We start from the raw sequence: 17,153 nt of genomic DNA on the forward strand, positions 1-17,153 counted from the left end.
ATTAAAAATTGATCCTCTTCGTAATAACCAAAATAAAAAAAAAAAAAGGCTATAAAAACAAAATTTTGAATACTATTTCCTATAATTTTGAGGGGGTACATCACATTAATTAAAATTTAAAACATAGTACATAGTAAGTATGAATTAATTATCGAGTATTACAATCATAGTATCAGTTACTATATTTTTATCAAATACTAATGGAAACACACGTCTGGTCCCCTCTTTCTCACGTCCACATACGTTTTACACGCGTATCTCCGTTAATATTTGACAGAGACATAACAGCTAGGATCAAAATTTATTTAAACTTGATAAGTTTTAGACTAAAATTATAATTTATAGAACAATAAGAACCAAAATTATTTTAGTAATATTATTGAGGGCAAAAAATGTGATTTTCCCAAATTCCAATTGGACATAAATTAAGATTCAGTATGAGTTGGGCTAATTGGACATGATTCCATATCCAACTGGTATTTGCAAAAATTAAATAAAATATATTAATATCATTTTACTTAATTTGTGACAACGAATGTTTGGAATAATAATTATTATTTTTCATTCTTCGGGATTAAATGGATAATTATTGAAAAGAGTATAAATATAATTTTCAAATATTTTTTGATAAAATATAATTTTATATTTTTAATTACTATTTACTTCTCCAAAATTAAAAAGGCATTTATTTATTTTTCAACCCCGCGCACAATGAGAAGCTGACCGTTATTTACAAATCTTATTGGCGAATTAAAATGACCTTTCACTCCTTAACCTCTCTTCCTCATCTCGACTCTCGCTCACTCTTGACACAGACAAATACAAGCACAAACACACTGCCGCACATTTCAGACAGTGCAGGATACGCATTTCCGTCGCCTTTTTTCTTACCTCCTAGTGGGTAAGAAAGTTTCTCTGTCCGTTTGTTTGTATTTCAGCCTTTGATTTTTCATGTTTTAGGGTTTATTGATTTGATTTTGTTTTCCCGGTTATTACTTAAACCCTAGTCTCCGAAAATTATGTGAGTGTTGTAAATTACTTGTTTTCTTCCTTTTTTTTGGTTAAGAATATTGGTTACGAGTGTCAGAATTTTTGAACTTCAGAACTAATTTTCCTTGTTTTTGACTGAGCTAGACAGCGCGAATTGCTCTCTGTATCGAAAATTCATCTGAAATCTGAATTCGTCTTGTTTTCTTGATGATCTTAACTTACTCTTTCAAAATTTAGCGTGTAATGGTGGTTCACTTCTTGGTGTTTGGGGCAGGAGCGAGATATTACTGTTTTTTCCAACTGTAGTGTTTATTGGTAAATCGTTTACATGGAGAAGGAATCAGGATCTGGATGGTCATTTCATCAATTTTTATTTTCAGGTGCATGAATCGGTGATGAGACAGAGTGTTGTATCATCTACTATCATGATGAGCATGCATAGTCAGCATTCATAGGTTTGTTCATTTCGTACTTCTATCTTGATCTGTTGTATAAGTTTCACCGACTTAATCTTACCATCTCTATTCTTGAAGATTCCATTTATTAGTTTTATTGTTCTGCAGTATCTAGGTGCTTATGTATGAGTAATATTGATTGACAAGAGTGTGTGCAAAAATTACAAGGAGATATGCAACTTCCAGAAATGCAAAAAATAATTCAATTTGCAAAATTAGAAACTGTATCATTATTTTTGTAATAAGAGCGAATTGTTTCTCTTTTTCCCTTTATTTTCCCTTCACCATTTACTTCCTATGTTGATGCAGATATATTTGTCTTTTGCTACTAAGCAGTCCTTAACCAAGGCCATGCCTGCTGTGAAGAAGGTTTATATCTTGCATTCTGTATCATATTTTTATGACTTCTTGCACTTGTACGGTTTGTGAATAACTGTGACTCTGTGTATCTTTCCTTGTAATCGTATTTTGACTTTTATCCTTTTTTGACCAGAATGCTGAATGCATTGGGATAAGGCAAGTTTTTAATAAACTGGTAAAGGAGATTGGAAGTCCAGTTGATTTTGAACTTCCTGAATCTTTCAATAAATGGAAACCTACATCTTACTCTTTCATCAGGCGCAGTATCCTTAATAATTGGTTTCTTACTTTTCTTATTGTATGAAAGCAATGCTTGGTATTTTATTTACTTCTCATGTCATCATTTTCAAGCATTCAGAAAATTGTCATATTCCATTTTCTAATCTTTATCAAAAGTTTTGTGTTTTGTTTGGTTTTATATAAACTCCTCTTCCGCTGGGGTGTTCTTTTTTAATAAATCTTAACAACCCCAAGATGTATATCTAACTAAGAAGATGAAAAGGCGTTTGGAGGACGATGGCATTTTTTGTTCATGCAGCTCATCAGCTGGATCTTCTGGTGTTTGTGGTAAAGATTGCCTCTGCAGGTAAGGAGTGGTGGGATTGGCTTTTTGCAACTTAAGACTTTGAATACTTGTTTTTTTCTCTTTTCTTGGTTGACATTGGTCTACACTGAATGCTATCTTGCATCTTGCGATAAAACATTACTAGTGAACATTAAAGTTTTTCACTATATTGAATAAAGAAGTAATAGGGAATAGAGTCACATGTTTTTTAAAGGTTGAGGTCTTCTCTGGAGAGGGTTTTTCTCTACCCGTTGTTGGCTGGTACCTATATTGCCACTCTGATACTTCTTGTCCATCTTCCACCGTCTGCAACTTTGTGTTGTTAATCTAATTTTCACTTTGGTTTGATGTAATTTTTGCTGTTTCTCATTTAATTTAGGATTATGGGCTTCTGGTGCTTTAATTGATATATAATTCCCAGTCATGTGATGTGTTGAAATGAGATACATTCCTATTACCTTTCATCCAGGAACCTTCTCGTTGAATCTTACAACCTGGTGGCTAATAAATTCATGGATCTCAGATTTGATAAATCATCTTAAAATCTCTATCCTCCACTCAATTCTTCTTCTTCACGGTTCTGCTGTTGTTACCACTAATTCATTTCTACTTTAATTTGTGGGGAAATACAGAAAATTTTGGTTTCTCTCCTGGAAAAGGTTTGAAATGCCTCTGCACATGGGCAGACGCAGATCCATGATTTTATTCCCGAGAGGTTTGTCGAGCTTTTTGCAAGACACCCTAAAATTCAAGGAGGATTTGTATATTTTGATACTTCCATCCTGTCCTCTAACGATCCTGCATGTTTACTTTCCAAGGAGATATATCATGATTAGCATTTTCAAGTCCCAGAACCCCCACTTCTTCCTTAATTTTGGGAATCTTATTCTTGTTCTTTTCCGGAGATGTCGTAGAGTTCATGACTTGGATGAACAAGTATCTTATTCTGATTGGTAGCGGTGTTTCCTTTACAGTATGCTAATGTCTAGCTGCTCTTCGGGCTGTAAATGTGGGAGCTCATGTGTGAATAAGCCATTTCAGCAAAGGCCTATGAAGAAGATGAAAACAGTGCTGGTAAAACTTTTCTTTCATTATCTAAATGGTAAAGAAGCATTTATTGAACTCTGTATATTTGTACATTGTTAGTTCTATGTTCTATTGTGTCCAATGGCTTTGTTTTACTAAACTGTTATTGCTTACGAAATAGCTGCTGAACTTGTGAGGTGAATGATTGAGTCAATAATGTTCTGAACATCTCTCAAAGCTCAATATGCATTCTTGTGATTCCTGATTCTTTTTGGAGTAACTTTTCTTGGTGACCAGTTTTATTTGCTTGTTCCCAGTTCCATAAGTGCTTGGTTGTTTGTTCCTTTTCGGACTTGACTGTTGCTTCTAGGGGCTTGTTTCCTGTGCTGGAAGTTGAGAGTTTCTAGATGTTGTGGTTTGAGAACCCTTAGCTCCTTTATATTACTCTTTTTATCTAGCCTGTGAACTAATCAATACATTTCTTACTAGATTACAGATCTTTTTTATATGCTGAGCTGATAGTTCCATTCGCCTTGTTGGATACTGGGTTGAGTTTTGATTTCCCATTGCATAGGCATATATTATTATTACTATTTTCAATTTATTTTGTTGTTAACCCATAACATGGCTTTTCTAGGAAATGATGTCTTGCTTAACTTTGCATTTCAAAGAGATCTATAAGCGATCTCACATTTTCTTCCTCAGCATCTATTTGCTAGCTCAGTAATGCCACTTTTAGGTTCATATCTTACCAGTATTTTTGAGATATGCTTTCTCGGGTAATTATACATCTTGCAATGAAGAGCCAGGTCTCCTATTAGGTGCTGGCACGGTTGATTTAATCTGCTGGCCATGTAGCTTACTTTTTCCATGTTAAGAAACCAGGCATTCATGTTACCATTTCCATGTTGCCACCGTGCAGATTCTTAGCATAGGTTGATTGTATACACTTACCTGACTTTGACTCTTGGAATCAGATATCTCGGAAAATTTGGTTCAGTTGCATGCCTTAATTTCATTTTTTCATATGCAAATACAACATGGGATTTTTGTGGCATTTTATCCTGGTGTTGTCATCTATCTCTACCAAGTCATCATTTCAGTTTTGATCTGTTCTTGTTTCAGACTGAGAAATGTGGAATGGGCGTTGTTGCAGAAGAAGACATCAATCAAGGAGAGTTTGTGATAGAATATGTTGGAGAAGGTAAACCATTTGGTAGAAAGATTGTAAGTTATGCATGTTTCTAACATGGAGCAAGTAAGCTGATGTGAAACTTACTTTTCTCTTTCAGTTATTGATGATAAAACATGTGAAGAAAGACTCTGGAAAATGAAACACAGCGGGGAAACAAACTTCTACCTATGTGAAATCAATAGAGACATGGTGATTGATGCCACTTATAAGGGAAACAAGTCGAGATACATAAATCATAGTTGTTCTCCCAATACAGAGATGCAGAAATGGTCAGGCTGATCCCTATTTCCTAAGTGTGAAGCAATTTTTCTTTGCTTGTTTGACTTCTCAGCAACTCCCCATTTCAGGATGATTGATGGTGAGACAAGGATCGGCATATTTGCAACCCGTGACATAAAGAAGGGCGAGCATCTGACCTATGATTATCAGTATGCGTTTGTCCCAATTCTTAATTTATTTAAATCAATAAGTTGTTTGATCGCACGAAGTTATATTCCAATTCCAGTCTAACAAGTCTAGCAGGTTTGTGCAATTTGGTGCAGACCAAGATTGCTATTGTGGTGCTGCCGGCTGCCGGAAGAAGCTGGGAGTTAAACCCAATAAACCAAAAGTACCCTTTTCAGATGCTGAATTGAGAATAGCAGCATGCCAAATGGCTGCAAACTCTCCAGAAGTGAAAGCAGTTGTATCGAACAAACCTGTAAGCTTTACTTATTTTTACATAAAGTGGATCTATTGCATGGTTTTAGGAAAGTGCATTGCTGATTTAACTGCAAGTTTTTTAGTAGTTTCATTTGCATATTCATCATGTTTATTTATTTATTTTTGTCAAGTTCTTGGCATGGTAGTTATGATGAGCAGCACACTCATTTGAATCTAATAGAAATAGGAAATACTGTTCCTACTATCATCATTAGTTTCATTTTCTGGTCAGAGCTGGAGCTCTAAGTGACATGTAATGATTGGATGATAGATTTGAATTGGTCAAGTATTGGCTGTTGAGGTGGAAAACTTCTGTAGTTATTGTTGAATGTTGAGTTGATGTAAAAGTCACGGTCATGACTCCGAAATCTCGCAAGGAAAATGTCATGATCTGTTTGAGGTGGCACTCACAAGAGTTGTTACATTTTCTCTTCTTTTTATGCCAACTCTGTGAACAATGAGGCAGTTGTTCTATAAGTTAGTTTAACATTCATCAGTATGACATATTGTTCCCTTTTTTAAGGGTTGTTTTCTATTTGTTCCCGAGTATTTTGTCAAATGGGGACTAAGTTGCTGCAATATTTTTTGAAGGTCTGTATGAATGGAGTTCCTGGTGTAGGTGAGCTGCTTCAGCTTCTCAACGGCTCAACTCTTTTTCTGTCTGGCCCAAACAGACTTAGTCTGTGTTGGGCATTGTTTATACTATTGCTCATGATTGATTTCTTTCAGGAGGTCCAAGACACAATCCTTCTCAACAAAAAAAGAGACGTCTAAATTGCATTGGTTCAGTAATAAGAATTTTTCATTTTTCTGATAAAAGGTATGACTGGTTTTATCATATGGGATATGTACGATAGTTAATTGAATCTTTTATTTGTGTCGTTCAATTCTGGAAGCTTTTACATTGGTGTAATTGGTTATAGTTCTAGAAGTGGTTTACAATCTGTGGTTGCTAGTCTATATGCTGTTTCTGTGCATGTCATCTTGGAAGAATAAAAAAACAACATAATTTCTTCAACTTTGTCCCAAACCCAACATGTTTATTATCTTCGAATATAGAATTATCCTGTATGCATGGAAGAAGTGTCCTCATTATGCTTGTTGCTCATGGCCCTGATTTTGAACCAGACAAATTAGGTTTGTAGCTTTGTGTAGAATATAAAAATTATTGCAATTGTTGCTCTATAGCTCTCTTTGCCTTTCACTTTCCTTTCTCTATTTGCTTAATAATGTGCTGCAAACTTCATCTTTCTCAGGTCCTTTGGTATTATAAGACGGTTTGATAATACCAGGAGAAAACATTTGGTGAGGCATCAAGGCACTTTTGTGATACATTGTTTCCAACTTAAGACTAGCTCTTTATTTCTAAGTCTTCTTTTTCCAACTACAGATCATGTTCGAAGACGGTTACTCAGAGTTCCTGGACTTGGCAAAAGAAGAATGGGAATTTTGTAATTGCTAAGTGTGATTGTCAGGTAAGTCTGATGCTTGCTTATCTGGTTTTACTTGGATTCTGCTGAGGAAAAGGATGGGAATTTAAAATGAAAATGAAGTGTCAAAAGATAAAGTACATAATGCTATCATTTGAAGTGAAAAAAACGTTTAGACATGAGTAGGAATGTGGGAAGCGGCGCAATGGGCATGTTGAAGGCAGAGCAAAGTTGTGTGTATATTATGGAAGAATATAATCTGAATATATGGAGATGGAAGTTTGTCGATAATTATGAATCAATAACCTACCGACCAAAGATATCAATCCTAATAAATAAGAAAAGATACACAAAACCTAGAATTTCTTCCAACACTCCCCTCAAGTCGGATCATATATATCAAATCATAATCATGTCCTGCTTGTTACACAAGTTTTAAATTGCTTTGCTCCTGAAAAGGTGTGATCCTTGCTCTAAAGGCGTAAATGTAGTGCAAATTAATATGTCCTCTTGAACAAAGTGACGATGAACTTTAATATGTTGTGTTCTTTCATGGAAACTCTTTAACCTCCCTATTTCACTACTGGTATGTGCCATGCCTTGAATTACACTTCTACACTCGATCTAGCAGCTATATTTTGTTTCTTGCTGCACCAAGTTACAGTAGTCCAGTCGGTGCAATACGCGTCAGAAGGTTTGGTTGTGTTTTCACTTTTCATTTTCAATTTTCAGTTTTTAGTGGGAAATGTGTGTTATATTTTTTATTGATTTAAAATTGTTAGTGATGTCACATCAAAGCATTATGAAGAAAATATATTTATTAGTTTATAAAATCAATGACTGAAAATTTTATATGCATGTAAATATAAAAAAATGTAATGATTGATATGAGAATGAAAAGATTTGTATATGAAACCTTTACGCTTTGCTGAGATATAAGGTGCCATTTTAGGATTCCATTTCCTAGTACCATGACCAAAATGAACTCCTGCCTCCAGCATCTCTTCCAAGTTGATGTTCCAATATCTTCTTGTCATCTCCCCCCTCTTCCCTGAAAAAAAGAAAAAAGAGACGAGGAACCCTGAATAGAATATTTCCATGGAAAATACATAAACAATCTTGACAGTCCACGTTTCGGCAATAGCCTCTTTACTGTTGCGCCTTGGCCCCACCCTGAAAAGGTTTTGGAGAAATTCTGGACAATATGAATGTAGTGCATGATGATAATGAAGGCCTTATGCCATGTGTATGCATGTTTGATTTCTGTAGGTGTAAGCTGCAATAAGATGTAGAATAAATGTTGAAGGAAGTGGTGTTAGATTCGAGATATATACAGTTGGGGACCAGCCAGGCTTCTTGTTGTGCCACATGCTGCTGCCTCTTACAAGATGCATATTTTGGACCATAAGTTGATTCTATATGCATCTTTTTGTACTTTATGATCGTAAGTTGATTCTATATGTATGTTGTACTTTTTGATGAATAATGGCTTCTGCATTTCCTTTGTTTTTTATGTATGTTGTACTTTTTGATGAATAATGGCTTCTGCATTTCCTTTGTTTTTTTCGCTGAACTGTAATTGTAATCGCAGCTGCAAGTGTAACATTAGCTTGAGAGAAACTGTATTGTCTAGTACAAATTCCATAACCAAAATACATTGTAATATTGGACAATATTTGTAGTGTGCTTTCATAATTGCAACTCATTTTCAGGAATTATGAAATTACATATTCTTCATATTCGAAGTTGAGTTCATATTCATGCGATTAGATGCATTACAAAAGTTCTATTTAAACTTTTAGGGGTTGCAATCTCATTATCAGCGTTGCAGCTGGAATGTCGTCGCAGGATTAGAGGTTCTCCGTTTTCATGTTATCTCACGAGCCAGAATATTCTTACATGAATCGAATGTGAAAACATTAGATGACGCCACCGATGACACATTGAGACTTATAATGTGATATGATGTGATTTATACATATTTGTTATTTTTTCACTTGATTCTACACCTCATGATATATTGTTTATTTACACAAATTATTCTTATATTTTGAAAATTATACATATATTCATAAAAAAATATTAATATTATTTACATAAATCAATCATACTTTTGAAAAATTATACATACAATTCAGAAAAATATTAATATTATTATACAAATTATTCATATTTTTTGATTGTTAGGGATAATTTTATAATTACGTAAACAAACAAAAATAGTTTGTTAAATAGCCCATATTATGAGGTGTAAATATAATTATTCTTTTTATAAATTTTTTGAACCAATAAAAAAGACAAACAAAGCTAATGAGAAAAATGTTAAAGTGGGTTATTCATTCATGAGGGACTGAGCTTATATTACGTTTTTTGGGCCGAGAGAAATACGTCAAGCCCAGATCTCTGGTGCCAAGTTGTTTATTACACGCGCAGTTATTTTGACCCGTGGTCCCCATATTATCAACCCTAAAATCTTTCCCGCCAATTGAAGTCCCAATTTTGCGCTTCCCTTTCTCCTTCCTCAATCAATCTGGTGCTAGCTGTTTGCCAATCGTTCTCTTCGGGTTTTCTCGCCGGAAAAAGGAGTTGAGAAAATGCCGCCGCTTAGTTGGCGGCACCACGCCCTAATTCAGTCGCTGCTGTCGAGGGGTCCACTTAAGGAAGACGATTTCCGCTCCATCTTCTCACAACTTACCGGGAAAGCTTCAGGTGTATATATTTTTTTTCATTTTTATCTTTTTATTTTCAACCCTTTTTTGGTATTGTCGGGGAAGGTATAACTGTTGAAGCGCAAAGTATTTGAAGAGCTTATGTTGGCGGAGTTTGTACCGTTTTTTTTTTCCCATCCAGTATGGAGGGTTTGAGAAATTAGTTTTTTTTTCGATGCCTTTAGTTTTTGTTTAGTTGATAGTGGAAGTTATTAAATTTTGCCCCATTTGCCATCTGTGGGACTTCTAGGATGGAGCTGCTAAAAGTTTTGTTGAAGAATAGCAGCATTGCAATATGGTACCATGTTCAAATGGCTAATGTAGTTCGCTTTTTGGGAGGTCTTATCCAGATTTTCTAGTGTCCAAAGAGTTCTTTATGGCCAACACTTTCACATTTGGATTTGGAAATGTTTTACCCTTTAAAATGTCGGTAACTAAATATATCCCTTTTTTAAGAGATCTTGAAGCAGGTTGCAGTTGTATGGACTTGGCGGGGATTCATTCCTTGTAAAGCTGTCATTACCAAAATAGGATAATCTATTAAATGGTGCCATGAATTCATATTATGTGTTATTTTGCAGGTTCCCAGCAGCAGTTGTTGAATGAATATCTCCGCAAGATAAATGCAGAATTAAGTTACGTTCAATTTGAGCTGCGAGCCTGCCGGAACCAGTACAATGGCAATGTGTATTATGGTGTTGTCAACAATGTTTCAGACGACCAGGCCAAGCTTGGAACAAAATACACAGTTCCTCAAATTGCTTTCTACAAGGGCATTGTGAGCTTCTTTCCTCTTGCTCTTTGCTTCCCTTTTTACATTAGTTTGATGGTTTTATTCAAACTATTTAAATAAATCACTCTTAGTTTCTGACATTGTTTATTAGGATTATGCTGATTGTGTTTCTTCTTGAGTTTCTTTTTTAATATTCTTTTGATAATTAGATTGAAGCTATTATACAAGATGAGGAAGCTGGAGGCTGTATTTCTAGTACTGATGCACTAAACATACGACTGGAACCACAGGTATTTGTATTTTTCTGCAACCAGATATTGTTGTAAATATAACTTTGTATCTCAAGAAGCAAGGTCCTCTTGACCAATTGAATCCATGCTCCAAGAATTTGGTTCTATTGACTAAACTGTTTCCAAATCATAAACTTTTTGGTTCTTGTCAATAGGAGGCTAAGAGCGAATAGCTCAGGATATCATATTGTTGAAGCACTGTGCTTCTAAAACATTTTCTATGGGAAGTAATTGTACGAATTTAGTTCCTTTAATTTGCATTATTGTACTTGCCCTTGTTCGTTAAACATATTATGATGTTGTTAATTCTATTCTTTCTGAGCTTTTTTTGGGCTACTCACCCTGCCATATCTTATTTATTGCCAAGATGATACTGTTTGATCTAGGCTGCATGCCAATTTGATCAGTTGTTTCATGTCCGCACACGCCCTTATTTGGTTCATAGAGGAGAATAGGAGAATTGGAGAATCAGAATTTGCTGCATATATATTGAAAATTCTTTGTGAAGGGTGGTTGCTGAGTAATCTGGAGAGTTAGTCTAAACTCCCAGTGTGATGATTCCTCAGATGGGGCAATGTTCATTTTCAATGAAAAATGTTTTCTAATTGGACTCTAGATGGTGAATGCTATCAAAGAGTTGCATTAGAAGTCACTTCTTTTACATACACATTTATGATGCAGGAAAGAAGTGTGTTTAAGGGTAACCTTTTGACTTCACAAATAATGATATTTGATAAACTTAGCTGTGTATGCCAGACTAAATTACCTACTTATTTGGTTGGCTTTCCTTAAGTTCAATATGGAACTCCATGTATCGGAAGTTTGTCCTGTGCCATGAACAATATTATGACATTTATTTTTTGCCTCTTAATTAGTTCTTACACCAGTACCATTTGTTGGCAACTTTTTACAAAATTGCAGGTCTATGTGGCGTCTGATTCACAGTCACAGGGAGGTGCAACCCAGGTCCCTGCTGCATTTAAGAGTTTTTCCATGTCTCAAAAGGAAAAAACTCTTGAACAATTGGTCAAGGACCAGTGGCTTTGTACAATGCGAGATGGAAAAATTGGTATTGGAGTAAGATCCTTTCTAGATCTCCGAAGTTGGTTCCGTGCTAACGAGGTTCCTGCATGTGAAGTATGCAATGAGGCTGCACTAAAGGTCCGTGTATTTTGTTGAAATGCGTTCTAAATTTCATGTGTCCTACAATTCTATTGGGTAGTAATCCATGCTGCATAATACAAAGCTTTGCATGCGAATAAAAGAAATATGTACAGCCTATTGGGGCATCTACTTTTGTTCTTGAATTTGTACATCTGTAAGAAATCATCAGTACTCAGTTTTTGGATTTGTGAATAAACAGCTTCAATGGTGTACTCTGGAATTGGCATATAACTAGTAGGATATAAGAAATTCAATTTTCCCGCATTAAGAGATTATGTCTGTAGTTGGTTAATTCTTAGGGGAAGGTTAGCTAATTATCTTAGCATTCTGTTTTCTCCTTGTCTATGTTCTACTTTAAAAATCTTCTAGTGCTGATTAATCAGCACTAACGAAATCCCACATTGCCAAATGATGTATTACATCCCAACTCCAAATATTTTGTTAATATTATCCCCTAAATTGTATGTCTTTATCATGTAATCATGGTTTGTTTATTTTATTGGTAATGAGAAATAGTGACGCCTAGCTGCCTCGGAAACTGATGTTATCTGTTCTGTATATTGCGAGCAGGCTCAGATTTGCCAAAACGAAGCTTGTAATGTTCGTCTTCATGCATACTGTCTGAAAAAGAAATTCTCTCAACAAAGGGTACAACTTCTGTTAACTGCGATTTGGTCTTCTCTGTTTGTGCTTGATGGTGTGAATTAATATACAGAGTAATAAATGATTTGCAGATCGGACGAGTTTGTCCAGGTTGTGGTACACAATGGCATGGCTCAACGGTCAAAGCAGAATCTGCAGAAGACGATGATTCAAATATCACATCTCAAGACCCACAGCCTCCTGAGTCTTCCATGAAACGGAAACGTAAATCCTATGAAGAAGCTAATGCTGAAGTTGTAGGATCAGGTTCTGCTCTAACTTCTGCTACTTTGCCCGACCGGAAGAGGGTGACTCGAAGTTCTGCTCGGCTGAGTGCCAACTAAAAGCAGATACTACTTTGTAATATCTCCCTGCTATCCTCGCTTATACCTTGTGAAATAGGAGTCAAATTCTGTCTTTAAGGCTACGGACTGCAGTTTTTTGAAAGCCTTTTCGGCTGTAAATGGTTGTAATATAAAAGTAGCTCAAGCATGTTAGCTAAGCAACAGTCTGCTTATCTTTATATATAATACATCCATATATATAATGGAGAGCTGGAAGAGAAAAGCTAAAAATGGACAACCAGATTAGATTTTTTATTGCAAATCCGTATACATCATTTGACATTGTATACAAAAATGGCATGTATATATTGAATGAAATAGATTGTATAACGCGATTTAGAGTGTGAAATCTAATTTAAAAAACCAACAAGAGTTAGAATTCTCTTGGATGGAATTATTTACATTTGAGGAAATGATTTAAATTTTAGAATTCCAAGTAATTTAAATTTATCTAAATATGTTTGATAAATTTTTTATTATATATTTGAAAATTTTAAATCTAAATTTGTTGATCCAAATGTATATAAATCAAAATCTTTTTAATTTTTTTGAAACAAGTCCGTTGATCTAAATGCAGATATAATCCTTTTTTTTAAAAAAAAATTCTGAAACAAGATACATGTCCAATTTATTTCAAATAATTATTTATAGTCACTATGTTTTTCCTCACTTCTCAAGAAAAATAATAAGGTTTAATTTTCAATTGGGTCGAACCATCAAATAAATAAGTGGGCCAGATATTCGGTAGTGGGCCGAAATGTAGGCCCATGTCCCCTGTAGTAGTTGCAGCAGAGGGGGGGGGGGGGGGGGGGCGGAAGGACCAGGAGACATGGATGCATATTCATGGTTCCGGCGAGGTGTTTCCAAGCTGAGAAAGTCCTCGTTGCGCTCCTCTTCCACCACCGCCGATTCCTCCTCCACCGCCAACATCCACACGAGGGGTTCCAGTAACAAATTACAAGAAGAAGAAGAGAAATTCTATGGAATCACTGAGCAATTGATAGAATTTATCAAATCCTTCTCTCTCGAAACCTTCAGGAACTTCTCTCTTCCTGGTGCTTACTCATGTCTCCAGTTTTTTCTACTATATGATATGCGTGTGCGTGTTTTCGTGTGTGGTAATGGTTGGATTTGATGGTTTTACAGATGCAGAGGGAAGTAGTTGTGATGGTAGAAATTCTGGGAATGTGCGGAAGGATCTTTCTGACTGGCAAGAAACACATGCCATGCTTGTTCTTTCCAGAGTCAAGGTTGCTTTTCCCCCCTCTCTGAATTTTCACGTCATTCTTTTTTTGAAGATTTTTTGCCTTGAGTGAAGGAGGAAGACTTTATGTTAGGACTAGAAATATGAAGTTGAAGTATTGTTTAATAGAGTGTGCCCGTGATGGGAGATTATTACCTTGGTGCTGTTTCTACAGAATTGATGTAGTTATTAAGTTCCAACATGTTATGTACGAAAATTGAAGCTGAAGCTAAAAATATGAACTCAGTGACAAGTTTGAAGTTAGAAAAGGAGATCTAAAAGTTGTTCCATGAGCAGATCGAGTCCATTGAGATATAATATTGGGTTTGATGGGAATAAAGATTTTCTAAGAGTAAAAAGACAAAAGATCGGGGCCTCCACTTAATATAATCTTGGCTAAACCTAGAGTCAAGAGGCTTGCAGGTATATCTGTTGCACTGTAGTGTTCTAGTGGCCGATTACAGTGTACAAGCACTTTAAAGTTTAAACCTTCTCCAATTGGGAGGAAATCTTGATTAAGTGTTCTGAAAATGTTGTAAAATGCCTTCTGCATATGAATGCATTTTGTTATACATTTAGTTTGAGGATAAAGAGGAAAGCAAAGGGATAGTTTTGAGGTTGGTGGATGGGAAGGAGGGTGATCAATGTATTGCAGAGAAAAGGTGTTATCCAGGCTTATAAAGTCATTCTTTCTTCAGCTTCCTATCGATGCATGCAGTTCAAAGGCATGTGAAAAATAAGAATAATATACAGCAGATCTACGCTGAGGCATCTGAATCACTTTAAAGGAAGTGAATGCAAAAACAGTTATTGTTTATTACTTGACCTATCCTGCATCATCTTTTCCATTTCAACTCTTGACCACAAGAATATTTTTCCACAAAAGCTTTATTATCTATCACAACTTCATACATGGCAAAGAAAAAGGTGATATCACCACAATTCTATAATTGGAGCCAATCACAGTATGCATGTGAATCTTGATTCTTGAGTGTCTGTCTTGTAAGATTAATCTCCAAAAATATCATTTTGCCAATTTGGAGGATGGATATTCTGCAGTTATTATATTTGCTTGATTGAGTGGCAGAACTGTTTCGCGGCCCTGCTTTTTGATAAATGATATTTACATCAGTTATGTTAGTTCTTACTGAACCAATCTCCATCTTCTTGTCAGGAACTTGCACAACTACGATTTCAGTTATGCCCTCGCTATTTGAAGGAGAGGCAGTTTTGGAGAATATATTTCAGTCTTGTTAGGAGTTATGTGGCTGAGTGAGTTTGACTCTTTGATATGCTGTGTATTGTTTGACTTGGCTGCTATTCTACGTTCTTACAAGAAGAATCAATGCTCTTATATCATGTAGATAATTAGAGCCTAGAGTTAAAACAGTTGGGGATAATGGGATTCTGTAGTTTGATTTATTACAGGAGTTGGATAAGATAGGAGTGGATCTAGTGAAATAAGGTTTTCAAAACGATCAAACTTTTGGTTGTTAATGGCTGTACCCCAGGCATTCTTACACACCGACCTTTATGAGCTTGGCCCTTCATCCTGTATTTGCCAGCACACGGTTTACCATTCGTGCCTCTTGTTTCCTATAACCTCCTCTCTCTTAGACACGCACAATAACAATGTTTTTCATGGAGTTGATATCACATAGTGAGTGTCATGTAAATTAATTCTTTGTTATGCTAATGATCAGATATGAGCTGCATGCTGTACGACTAGCCAAACTCAAAGAGATTAGAATGGGGAATGAAACTGTCTCTAGCGGTAGTGCCTATGAAGTTGAAATGTCTGAAGCAAAATTTATGAGGCCTGCAGGGTCTGCAAGTACTATGGAAGAAAATTAAGTGACCATCCTCAGTTTCATGATATAGGATGAGGTATTATTTTGATTCTTGTTCCACATTTGTCAATAAGTCTATGCTTTGACTTGAAGAGATTTTACTTTCAACTTCATTACTTGTTGATTTTCTTATGCTAAATGGTGTTAAGTTGTTAGCTTCACGATACAGCTTTCTCTGAGGTCGGGAGTCATCGGAATGGATATCAAGTGAAGTTAACGCAGGTGAAAGTCTGCTAAGGCAACCAAAAAAATAAAAAGAAGGAAAAAAAAAGAAAAGAGAAGAAAAGAAGAAACTCTGTGCTGAAGTCTATATCCGTGCTGTCTGGTAAATGGCAAGGCTCAATCCTTCCTCCAAAATATACCGTTCATCTTACACTTGGTGCTTGTTTATAATATTCAACAGTAGAACGTGAAGAAGCAGAAGTTTAGTTCACTTCTTGTGCTTCTTTGGCTTTGGAAGTTAGCTATTTTGATGTTCAAACTGATCAGGTCCCAGTTGGAACTTTAAATGTAAAATGTGATTCAAATCCTTTTGCAATAGAAATTTCATCTATAGGACTAACGTCTCTTGAGCTTTTGCTAGAATATCAATAGGCATCATCGACTATATAACATTCTTCTCTCATTATCACACGTGTATGCCACTGAAAACCCAGTATCACATGTTGAACTTAGTACGCAGCAGAATGCTTTCTTGCAGATACTCTTGAAAGTAATCCTTTTTTTACTTTTCATATTTGCTGAAGGAACTATTGAGCTGATTCATCACCTTTTCTTTCCTAGCTTTCAGATTACAAGTTGGAACTTTAAAAAGGCAGCATGTTTATCAAAACTAAGTTGCAAATGCATGGTAGAATCTACATTACAATGAGCGAGAATATTCTCAGTTCTGGCATTCAACAAATCTACCAATGTCGTGAAGTATTTGATGATTGCCTCCACTGCCACTTTCAGCTTTAATTATCATCACTTTTCTCTCTCTCTCTTTCTCTCTCTGTATTCTATTAGTTTCTTAATCTTTATATTTGATTCTGTCAGGCTTTTAGCACAAATTTTCAGTCTTGAGACGGATAAAAGCATTCCTAAAACTTGGAGCTTTCTTGCGTATTAATTTGGTAAAAATGTAGTGTTGATGCATTTAGGGACAGGAAGAGGAGAGGACTGTGGAGTGGCACTATCATCAAATCCAAAATACTGGTTGAGTACCTGCAGGCCGTGCAATGTCCCATGTCAAGAGGCAAATATATTTACTCAACAAGATTCTTGACCTATGCTATGCTATGCACCTTCAATAAATGCCCCCACTTGGTGTTTTCTTTTTTCACTCTGCAGCTTTATCACCACAAGCTTCAGAAAAAGGGACAAAACACACACATTGGAAATTTACTAACTTCCTTGAAGGGTGTTCACTGTCCTGACAAGACTCAGAACCTGAATTCAGACAGCAACTTTCTGC

At 35.7% G+C, this 17,153-nt stretch overlaps 3 protein-coding genes across 5 annotated transcripts; all 3 read left to right on the forward strand.

Annotated features, from left to right (window-relative positions):
- The first annotated feature begins 743 nt into the window (after positions 1-743).
- On the forward strand, positions 744-8,460 carry LOC105165727 (histone-lysine N-methyltransferase ASHH3). The gene is made up of 15 exons (XM_011084831.3): positions 744-901; positions 1,371-1,445; positions 1,755-1,814; positions 1,939-2,068; positions 2,280-2,391; positions 3,345-3,444; positions 4,522-4,600; positions 4,689-4,860; positions 4,939-5,019; positions 5,114-5,291; positions 5,885-5,912; positions 6,023-6,113; positions 6,550-6,598; positions 6,684-6,768; positions 7,993-8,460. Exons 3-14 carry the CDS (start codon positions 1,797-1,799, stop codon positions 6,753-6,755), a joined length of 1,110 nt encoding a protein of 369 aa, XP_011083133.1. The 5' UTR covers positions 744-901; positions 1,371-1,445; positions 1,755-1,796; the 3' UTR covers positions 6,756-6,768; positions 7,993-8,460.
- Positions 8,461-9,160: 700 nt separating this feature from the next.
- Positions 9,161-12,762, forward strand: EMB1379 (embryo defective 1379). The gene is made up of 6 exons (XM_011084829.3): positions 9,161-9,432; positions 10,013-10,209; positions 10,374-10,454; positions 11,376-11,615; positions 12,189-12,266; positions 12,353-12,762. The coding sequence occupies exons 1-6, from the start codon at positions 9,318-9,320 to the stop codon at positions 12,602-12,604; spliced, it is 963 nt and encodes a 320-aa protein (XP_011083131.1). The 5' UTR covers positions 9,161-9,317; the 3' UTR covers positions 12,605-12,762.
- Positions 12,763-13,396: 634 nt separating this feature from the next.
- LOC105165856 (BSD domain-containing protein) lies at positions 13,397-16,259 on the forward strand. 3 transcript variants are annotated; one of them, XM_088881942.1, is made up of 5 exons: positions 13,397-13,659; positions 13,751-13,854; positions 15,022-15,119; positions 15,551-15,734; positions 15,847-16,259. In XM_088881942.1, the coding sequence occupies exons 1-4, from the start codon at positions 13,434-13,436 to the stop codon at positions 15,699-15,701; spliced, it is 579 nt and encodes a 192-aa protein (XP_088738068.1). In that variant the 5' UTR covers positions 13,397-13,433; the 3' UTR covers positions 15,702-15,734; positions 15,847-16,259. The 3 variants fall into 3 exon arrangements, with proteins under 3 accessions (XP_088738068.1, XP_088738067.1, XP_011083320.2); XM_088881941.1 differs by having other exon boundaries at positions 15,854-16,259; XM_011085018.3 differs by having other exon boundaries at positions 13,398-13,659; positions 15,867-16,259.
- The last annotated feature ends 894 nt before the right edge of the window (positions 16,260-17,153 follow it).

This window comes from Sesamum indicum, linkage group LG6, assembly GCF_026168435.1.
Source record: "Sesamum indicum cultivar Baizhima isolate 11 linkage group LG6, ASM2616843v1, whole genome shotgun sequence".
In the NCBI taxonomy this organism is placed as follows: domain Eukaryota; kingdom Viridiplantae; phylum Streptophyta; class Magnoliopsida; order Lamiales; family Pedaliaceae; genus Sesamum; species Sesamum indicum.